The sequence below is a fragment of the Anopheles maculipalpis genome, chromosome 3RL (genome assembly GCF_943734695.1).
Source record: "Anopheles maculipalpis chromosome 3RL, idAnoMacuDA_375_x, whole genome shotgun sequence".
NCBI classification, from domain to species: Eukaryota; Metazoa; Arthropoda; class Insecta; order Diptera; family Culicidae; genus Anopheles; species Anopheles maculipalpis.
In genome coordinates this window covers 43,049,634-43,060,365 of record NC_064872.1, presented here as the reverse complement: position 1 = coordinate 43,060,365, position 10,732 = coordinate 43,049,634, and the positions used below count along the sequence as shown (strand labels likewise).

At 43.0% G+C, this 10,732-nt stretch overlaps 1 protein-coding gene across 1 annotated transcript in view; it reads left to right on the top strand.

Annotated features, from left to right (window-relative positions):
• Window positions 1-2,527: 2,527 nt before the first annotated feature.
• LOC126564696 (rab GDP dissociation inhibitor alpha) overlaps window positions 2,528-10,732 on the top strand; it is a 442,469-nt gene continuing 434,264 nt past the window's right edge. The window contains exons 1-3 of the mRNA XM_050221786.1: window positions 2,528-2,968; window positions 4,271-4,746; window positions 4,830-5,329. Of these exons, the coding sequence (XP_050077743.1) occupies window positions 2,575-2,968; window positions 4,271-4,746; window positions 4,830-5,291 (1,332 nt within the window). The 5' untranslated portion in view covers window positions 2,528-2,574 and the 3' untranslated portion in view covers window positions 5,292-5,329. The remainder of the gene's footprint in view (window positions 2,969-4,270; window positions 4,747-4,829; window positions 5,330-10,732) is intronic.

Below are 10,732 nucleotides of genomic sequence, written 5' to 3'. Positions count from 1 at the left end.
TTTTCTATAGCAGAAACTATATTGGAAACAGTGTATTCAGTGTCATAATAAAAGGATTTATCCTGTGGCACAAACCAATGAAGCTCCATCTTTATGCGATTACCACAGTGAAGGTACATTACTCTGGATTACTAGGTGGATTACCGCTACTGCCTGAAGAGAATAGGTGTAGTCGTGGCGACTGTTTTTGTTCTACCGCTTTGCACCAGTGGCTCCTACGTTGGGAAGTTGGACGGAGCTTTTTTTTATTATACGTTGTTGATACGTTCTCGGCACGGTTTCGAAACATCAGAAGAAGCATTCAAAACCATCATAGCGGCCGAAGATGAGCAGCCGGAGAAATCGTGGATAACCACCAGCAACAGGAAGAAAACGATAGAGACGGCGGAACAACGCACACGGATGGTTGAGCGAGCTAGAGACAACCACACCGTTCAGCATCCATCCAACCCATGTGCGTGAATCACATCGAATACGTATGGAAGAAGTAAACGGAGATACACAAACACACTCACATACGTACGCGCAGACACACTTAAACGAAACAAAAACTCACGAATTCTTTTCTCTTATGCTTCTAGCAATTTTTTTTCGCATTGAAGTGGGTGCTCGATTCCACGGCCTTTACCTCTACGCTTCACGACATTCTCTTGCTTCAAGCTTCTCCACGATTAATTAAAAAGTAAAGCAATAATGTTGGTCACTTACACTTAAAAGCACAAAACTTTTAACCCCACTGTGCACCTTCGCTGTGCCCACAGGTTAAGGAAAAGAGCTGAGAAAGCTGATCCACAGAATGGCTTACTTTCTTCGTCACCACAATGCTATTGCCTTGCAGCAGCAGACATAACGGTTAAAACGGCCACTGCACTCGCGAACGACGACGAATTGGAACAATCACACGAAGATCACACTTGTTTTGCGGTAAGAACTTTAACGGAAACTCGGTCACGAGCAAAGGACGAATGGATTAAAAGCACAGCGCAACAAGCACAGTAACCAAGTTAGATTTGCGGAAAACCTGAAAACCAACTCAATATCGTTCAACGCACGACAAACTTAAACTTCCACCTTCCAGCGAATACCACCAGCGACATCGTCAAATGCCACCGAAAGATATTTACGCCAGGTACGGACAATTCTAACGATTTGACAGTTGATGTTTGCCGTATGTGTTTGACGTCCAGCATTAACCCTACCCATGGCAATCAAAAACTGTTAAAACTTTCGTTCTTTTTTTTTAATTATTTCGTAATGACGGCCAGGCCGTATTGCTTGGGAACATGCTTTCGATACCGGTGTTTCAAAATTGGATTTCGATACAGATTGTTTCAAAAAATCGATTGTAACTACTTTCACAGTTTTGCGATTTGTTCACATGTTGAGCAAAAATTAACAACTATTTCGGTGAACAGTTCTCGTCAAGGCACATGTCTAGAACAATTGGTGTGCAGCACTATGAGATGATAATTTTATTGTACAGTGTATTTTTGGTGTTTGGTTTGACATTGAAATTCAAATTTTAGCTATATTTTCTACTAATTAATTTAACCATTTCTGATCACATTGAAATCACAATGTGCAGGCGGAATTTATGCTAAGTTTTGTGTACAAGCGAAATACACCTAGAATTTCACATAGTGCAGAACAATTTTCAACGGGTATGGTCGAGAGAGTGTGAGGGAGGGAGGGGGGGGGAGGTTTCTCGAGTCTTTTACTGAACTTTGTTTTTAACGCGGAACTATTTGTGAAAAACTGAGCCATCGCACATGAAAATCACCCACGAGATATTTCAAAAATTTCAAGTTTTGTGAATATTTTTGAAATTTTCTAAGGTTTCGGGCTACGGAAAATTTCAAACTATTGAAATCGAAATAAAAGAATTGTACTATTAAAACTGTTGAAACTGATGTTCAACTGTCAAAAAATCTCAAAATTACGATTACAGCCTTTTCTCCGTTGCTCCGTGTAGATAGATTGTGTATGCGATAAGTTCTCAACAACCGTTTTCAAAGCGAGAAAATTTCACAATCACCCATGAGAACCTGAAATTATCATTTTGAAATCTGTTGCTTCCCCCGGCATAAAGAATATGCGTAGAAAATAAATTTTAAGCAGAATTTGAAAAAGATAATGTCCTCGTAGCCAGCCACCGTGAGACGTCAAAAGCGGATACCGTTTAATCCGTAAATTTGCACTATCCGTGACTTCATCATCATCATTTTTTCATCTGGTGTTTTTTTCTACAGTAGCGTAGTGGTCGATTTTTGCAGCCTCTATTTTCTTTGCGGTGTGCAGGAAGAGTTTCTTACTGAATCTTGCAGGAGTGCGTTGTAGGAAAGATTGGTGCATTTGGTGGCAACCTCATCTGCCGAACCCATCGTTAACAGCAGGATCGAGAAAAAAGGTGGTGGAGAAGTTTCCAGCAACTTTCCCGGACTACTCATCGACACTCCCCCGTCGCGTCGAAACCATTGTGCGCGTTGTGCAGCAGCAGCAGCAGTAGACTCCCTCCTGTACGAGCCAGTTCCAATTGTTCCCCTGCGAAAAAGCCCGTCGTAACGCACCGTCATCATGGATGAGGAATACGACGCGATCGTGCTCGGAACCGGCCTGAAGGAATGCATTCTCAGCGGAATGCTGTCGGTGTCGGGCAAGAAAGTGTTGCACATTGACCGAAACAAGTATTATGGTGGCGAGTCGGCCTCGATTACGCCCCTCGAGGATCTGTTCTCGCGGTTCGCGGTGGATCTACCGGAGGGAAAGTATGGCCGCGGTCGGGACTGGAATGTGGATCTGATTCCCAAATTCCTGATGGCCAACGGGCTGCTGGTAAAGCTGCTGATACACACGGGTGTGACTCGTTATCTGGAGTTCAAGTCGGTGGAAGGAAGCTACGTTTACAAAGGTGGCAAAATTTCCAAAGTTCCGGTCGATCAAAAAGAGGCTCTTGCGTCGGATCTGATGGGTAAGCAATACATTGTGTTTGTTGGTTATTCGGTGGTTGTTAAATTTTGCACGATAAGTTCGAGAAGCTGGAAAACTCTTTGTATGTTAAAATACGGCAGGGACTCCAGCAAAATTTCGGCACTTTCCAACCAATTCGTTCTATTTCTTTTTTTTTGCACCCCAAAACCGTATCGCCCTCTCTCTCTTTTCTTTCTTTGGTTGAACGGACTTGCTGGTTAGCTTCATCGACACATTCACTCATGTTGATTGCACCTATTCTTCCGTCTTGCTTTTGCTGCTGACGTAGATGGGAAGTGTCGTATTATCTCTTTCTCTTTCTTTCTCGCTCTCGCGCGAGCCGTTTCGGAATTATATTGTCCATTTTCCAATTGCACAGTAATGGGGCACACGCACAGTAGTTGGGAAGAGATGTGTGTGTGAGAGAAAGAGAGAGATAAATGCGCCCACAGGAAACACATGAAAACACGTAATGGAGTGTGTTGTGGCGTGGAAACGCTAGTTGGGGAGTGCGAAAAATGAACCAAAACGAATAGAAGGAAAATGACACGTCGCCTGATGGCTCCAAGTTTCCCTGCTAGAATCCACCCGGTGGGAGTCAGTTTCTCTCTCTCTCTCTCTCTCGATATGGTTTTATGTATGGATGTTGCTGATGGTGAGGGCATAGGGCACATCTTGTCATCCAAGAACACATAGCAAAGACCAACTGCATTGCAACCTTTTGGATATGAAGAATATCGTTCTCAAAAGGTCCGGATACTTCTTGGCTCAACGACCTATTAGGTCACACCGGCTATCTAATTGTTTATAAGACTTGCTGATACCATTTAGATGGATAGTACTCACTACTGGGGAATAATCCTGATGAGATTTTAATTCCGGTCCTGCCATGGGTGCCCCCACATCACTAGCCCGTCCCCAGTCCGGATTCCGGATTCAGGATGTTTTATTATCCTCATATCGCTCCAATTGCGGGTGTTAGGCATGGGGCTGCAAGCGTGGAGCATAAATTTATTCTTTTTTTCCTCCCCAAACTCGAAATTGTTATGATTCATGAGTATTACCAAACATCAGACGATCAAATGTAACCACTAAAATTAAACGAATGGTGAAAGCGGTTTAGCCGATGGTCACGGTCTCACGTTTCTTTTTTTCTTTGTTGCTGTACACATTGTAAAAGCGTGTCGATGAGTCAATAATCAAAGCTGATAAATTAAGTTAGAGAAGTATAGATCAGCTAAAAGATTTTGACATATTTTTAAATCTAATTTTTTGTTTTGTTTTTTTTTTCTTTCACTTCCAGGCCTGTTTGAAAAACGACGCTTCCGGAACTTCCTGGTCTACGTGCAGGACTTCGTCGCGGACGACCCAAAAACATGGAAGGACTTTGACCCATCCACCAAGGACATGCAAGCTTTGTACGAAAAGTTCGGACTAGATAAGAGCACTCAAGATTTCACCGGTCACGCACTGGCCCTTTACCGCGACGATTCGTATCTTACCGAACCGGCCATCAAAACGATCAATCGCATTAAGCTGTACTCGGATTCGCTGGCACGTTACGGCAAATCGCCGTATCTGTACCCGATGTACGGTTTGGGAGAACTGCCTCAGGGCTTTGCCCGACTATCGGCCATATACGGCGGTACGTACATGCTCGATAAGCCGATCGATGAGATTGTGTACGACGCGAGTGGAAAGGTGGTCGGCGTCCGTTCCGGCGAGGAGGTGGCCAAATGCAAACAAGTTTACTGCGATCCCACCTATGTACCGAACAAGGTACGTCATAACCTAGACGACGTCATTAGTCATTAGTATCAAAGGCCGCCAAGTTAACCTTTTTTTTTCTTTTTGGTTTCCAGGTACGCATCTCTGGAAAGGTCATTCGCTGCATTTGCTTGTTGGATCACCCGATCCCAAATACGAAGGATGCCCTTTCGACTCAGATCATCATTCCACAGATGCAGGTCGACCGCAAGTCGGACATTTACGTATCGCTCATCAGCTCGACACATCAGGTATCGGCCAAGGGTTGGTTCATTGCCATGGTGTCCACCACGGTCGAGACCGGCAATCCCGAGGCAGAGATTAAGCCTGGCCTCGATCTGCTTGGACCGATCGCACAAAAGTTCGTGTCCATCACGGACTACTACGAACCGACCGACGACGGTTTGCAGTCACAGGTGTTCATTTCTCAATCGTACGATGCAACCACACACTTCGAGACCACCTGTCTGGATGTGCTCGACATTTTCAAGCGCGGTACTGGCGAGGACTTTGACTTTTCCAAAATCAAGCAGGAACTTGGTGACGAGGAGCAGTAAGATGGTTCTCCTGCAAGGCTTTGCAGGAACGCCAAAGTGTGCGCGACGGTGGGGGAAAATAAGCAAACAACCAATAGGGGTGTGAGAGAACAGCACTCTTAAGCGAAGTGAATGATGGAGCATGAAGGCGTCTGGAGGAGCCGAAGGATATATCCTATTCGTTTATCAATCATTATTCCAATTAAGGCTTTTTTGTAAACATTTATTTCTTACCTTGTGCTTCGAACAACCAACGTATGAGTTAACGCCGAAACGCGACCTACAGCCAGCAGCACGGAAAGTGATCAACCGTTCTAGCTTTTGGATGTAGCAGCGGATAGATATCCAAGGATGTGAAGATTTTCATTACTTTTACTCGTTTGCGCTCCTCAAACGATTCTAAATGTGTTCCCCATTATCTCAGCACCTGTCTCCCCCCGCCTCTCATTCCCAAATTTCACCATGTTTCTATCACGCGATTCGTATATTCGCACTTCGGGGGGGAGGTTAATAGAAAACGCAAGTGAATTGCTGGCGGTATCTTGTTGCGAAGAGAGAGGAAAGGGCCCAGTACTCGTCGTGCAGATCCAACGACTTTCGTGGTTCAAAGCATTCTAGGGTACGTGCGGAGAAGGGTTTGGAAATTACTCTATTATACAATTATCTCTTATTGTGAATGATGAATTAATCAATAACAAATCAGCCAAAAAGTATGAAGAAAAAGACATCAGGATTACAATCAGTATGCTGTCGCTTCTGTTTGTTGCTCGGCCAAGGAGGAATAACCGAGAATGAAAGAAATGTTGGTTAAGGAACACATCGAAAATCCATCATAAGGTTTGGTGATCACGACTGAGATTACTCTCTGGGAAGGAAGTGAACAAGAGAAAATCCGTATGCCTAGTTTCAGTTGTTTACTACTTTGCTTAGCAAGCATGAATGGTTCCGGCAGGATCGAATCGTTTTGCAGTATGTTTTCCGTAGACAGTAATGCTAAAAGCAGTTTGTGGGCTAGAGAAAAATTAAACTTTCATATTTTTGTATCGGGCGTATCATGCGCCAATACTACGGTTCCAATAGTCCTCGAATCTATGGGCGTTAAGCTGTAAAAGGTCAAAATCATAAGAAATATAGTTGCTTAAGAGTCATGGAACAAAGAACATGCCTGGTGTACACGAAAGAATACAAAAAAGAAGTTTTTGAAGATGGCGGTTTGTGCAGGGCGGTCTCTTGAAAATCGTTTACTAAAAAAACCCTAGTATGATGGAAATGTATGTGTGTATTTGTTTATTTAACAACGAGTAGCAAAGAATACATATTTAGGAAGTGAAAGTGCTGCGTCACATCATCAAAACCCACATCCAACCACGCTGCCACGACTGTGTCGGCCAAGTTGATAATTTAAGCTTTTTAAGCGTCGAGTTATCAAGCTGTTAACATACACAGAACACGAAACTATACCATCTTGAAATGGCTACAGATGCAAGTAGTGGAAGGAAACGCAAATCATAGTTTAATCCGCCAATTCAGTAATATCCAGAAGTACAGAACTGCAATACTGCACGAGCATGCATGGTAGTGGGGAAGAATATGCGAACATTGCAAAAACGAAAACTATATGTGCAAAATCACCCAACTAATGTATGTGTGTTAGAATGCTAAATCTCGTTCCAGCTTGTAACTGCATGACCGAAAAGGAAACAAATAAATAAATTGTGTAACACACGGATTATTCGATACATCAGTTGATGGTTCCGTACTGCTTTGTTTGTTGGTAAACAGGGAGAGGATGATAAATGTAGGGAAAAAGTAACTTGCAATCAACACAATGCTTTGCATTTGCATTTTATTTCGATTTGCACAATTTATTTCAGGAACTCGTGGCCGGTGGACATCGGTAGTCGCAAAAGGCATGCGCTTGGAAGTATAAATTTTACTTTTGAGAAAAAAGAGAACATTCTTTCAGTTATTGCTATTCGTGCAAATTAATTCCAAGCATTCATTCACATTCGATCTTGTTACTGAAGACGCATAGTTGCGTGTAGTTGCGCACCAAATTTATTGAGGACGATTGGTATTAATTTCAGTTTTTCTGGCGTATGTGCTAACGGTATATTTTCATTGTCTTAGTTTTCCAAAACGTGAGAATAATAATATCAATGAATAAAAACGAAGTACAATATCTAACATAGTTATGGCATTTTCCTATTAGTTTTAGCATTTTCGGTTAAATAAAAAGGATTTACGGTTGAGAACGAAGTTATAACGTACGTTTGTTTCAAATTCAAAACACGCGGCGAAATAGAAAGATACCAACCGAGAAAGAATGCGATGGAGAGATAGTGGGGCGAAAAAAAAAATGCAAACTCAGAGCAGTCTGGGAAGATAGATAGTGAAAGAAAATTGAGAGTGGTTGTGAGTGTATATCGAAACGTGTTGTGAAAAGCTTGAAAGTGAAATATTTTTTTGTGGTTTTTTTAATGCGTTCGTTTGTCGGGAAGTAGAAAAAGTTGGAACATGCGAAAGAACAGATACCATCAAGGATGATGTTATAAGGAGGCTAGTGCCGACGTACAGGGAGAAAAAAAAACGTCGGTGGTGATCTGTCTTGTAGTCGCACGTACACGGACGCAGGACAGCAACGAATTTGTTTTCAATGATTAACGCGTGCGTCGATGTGTTCCGAGGCATTCCCCAGATTAAGTAGATGGCCAATATATTGGCACACGGACAACTGGTCCACACGACACGACACGACACGACACTCAAAAAACACCATTTCGAAAACTCAAAAAGGAGTGATTCGTTTTCGTTTATTTATAAAGAATTTGCGTCTCTGAGATTATATTCGCCTCCAGGAGCGGCCCGATGGTGTAGGCGACAGCGGCGCTGGTCTTTAAACGGCAGGACCGGGGTTCAAATCCCATCCGGACCGTTCCCCCGCAGTGAGGACTGAGTAACCAACTACGTGCTATCGACAGTCTAGTAAGCCATATTTCGATGGCCGACATGACCTTAGAGGTTGTTTAAGCTAACAAGAAGAAGATATTCGCCCCACTACTGTATACAGAAAGTGGTTTGGCGTAACAATCTAATAAGGCGGTTCTGATGCAGTTTGTCGTTTGCAGTTTGGAATGGTAGAGACAACAGCCAGTATTGCCATTACAGGCATTTTGATAAACATTACATTTGTCAGAACGGTTAACTGTACAGTGATTTGTTGGGTGCTGTGACAAAAACCGGCTTCTAGAACACTTAAGAACACTTAATGGTGGTGAAAACTGCGCTTTCACGAGTGTCATTAACAACATCAAGGAGACCACTGGAACAGACAGATGAGAACACCGGTATTCATAGGAAGCAGCATCATCCACACCAGGTAGGATTCCATTAAGCATATTTTTATATTAACTTGCAGAGGCGGATCTTCCTATAAGCGGACTAAGTGACAACAAGGGTCACCTGGCTCAAAAGGCTCTCCGAGCTGAAGCCCAGGGCAAAATCCGCCTCTGCTAACATGTTGAATATTTTTATACTAACTTCCTTCAATTTCATCGATGTGCTCGGTTTTGCACCAGTTAAAAATGTTGTTCCTTGTCGTTACCATGTTCGAGATTTTTTATTTATTCAAAGGAAGTGTAGCATATCTGCTGAATATCTCACTACAGTATCGATATGATATTAATTCAAAACAACCAGACCAGGCAGTGGTATGCAATTGAACACAAAACGAATAGCTTCAGACATATCCATCAATAGTAAGCGGATCGAACAAATTCAAAATAATATAAAACACATTTTAAGAAGACACAGCAATCGATCGCTTCGCGTTCGACTGGTTTATTACTAGCGATTACATTTTGTAGCAATCAATCGCACCGCGGTTCGGACCAATCCGAACAAATGGCACATTTTATGCAAACATAGTAATAGCACTAGCAACTATTCTGTGCAAACTAGTAACAAATAACGCACTAGAAATGCGAACCTCCTAAACAGGAAAAAACATATCCATCGAGCAAATATCCCGCTCCAAATACAACTTAGCGCTGACTTATACGAGGGCTGACAATAAAGTAAGGTCTCCAACGCTGCAATTTCGCCGGATCACGCGTTAGGCGAAATCTGGCAACACCGCCGTGTTCCTTGGTTCCTACACTACCACTTTGCTGCTGGGTGAGGCTTCCCCGATCGCTCAGTCTTGGCTGAGCAGCCGTCAACGATGGAGGTACCACTCGCGTCAGCGTCCAAGTGCGAATTGCGTTCTGTTATACGTTTTTTGTGTGCGAAAAAGGTGCCACCTATTGAATTCCATCGTCAACTAGTTTAAGAATACGGGGAAAAGTGTATGGACATAAAAAACGTGCGTTAATGGAGCCGCGAGTTCAATTCCGGGCGCACTAATGTTCACGACGAAGAGAGAATTGGCCGACCCTTGGGGCGTTACCCTTGACCTGCTCAAGAAATTTGGCTGGGACATCATTGATCATCCTCCCTATAGTCCCGACGTGGCCCCAAGTGACTATCACATGTTCTTCGCCCTGAAAAAACATCTCGGAGGGAAGAAGTTTGAAAGTGACGCGGAGGTTCAGAAAGAGGTCAACACCTGGCTGCGCAAGGCGGACGGAGAGTGGTATTCTGCCGGCATAGACAAGTTCATCGTGCGGATGCGCAAGGTGTTGGAAAAAATGGCGACTATGTAGAAAAGTAGCCAAGACCTTGGGCTTTCCGACGGTGTATCGCTTTTTGTAAATAAATGTCATTTTTTATGAAAAAACAAATTGGAGACCTTACTTTATTGTCAGCCCTCGTATCTTTCAATAAAAATCGTCATTTTGGTTCTTAGGCAGAATTGAATAAAGTCAATTTACCAAACGACGCATTTATCAATAATGCCGTTGATAAACTTGTTTGATCAAGAACCTTACGTTCTTGATGCTACATCGGATGCCTGGATAATTATCAGCAAATAATAATTAGCATTGTTGCGTAGGGAATGAATGGTTATATTAATCTTAACAACAACAAAATTATCAAAAAACGCAATAAAATTAAGGTATAAATAAAGCAAAATTGTGTTGGACGATCGATCGGATCGCCAAGACTAAAGTAGTTCTTACAAACCAATCGACTTCTTAGTTACTGAGCTTCGAGAGTCCCCCTACCCAAGCTAAGGCCTTGAATTCTTCAATATTCCCTTCCCTCCCAAACAAAGGAGGGAGGGGGTGGGGGAGGGGAAATTGATTTAATTCTTCTAAGCCTTAAAGGGGTCTCAAGATACCTTCCCCCCCTGGCTCGCAAGGATCCGGTTTAATCCGGTACGTTCTATATAATTTTCACTGTAACTTCTTCACTAAGAAGGTAAGCCTTTTTTTTGTTAACGGGGAGGGAACCTTCAAAAGGTCCCCATCTCGGAAGGTGGTCTGCGGCTACAGACCAACCCTCAAGATGGGGTATGTGGG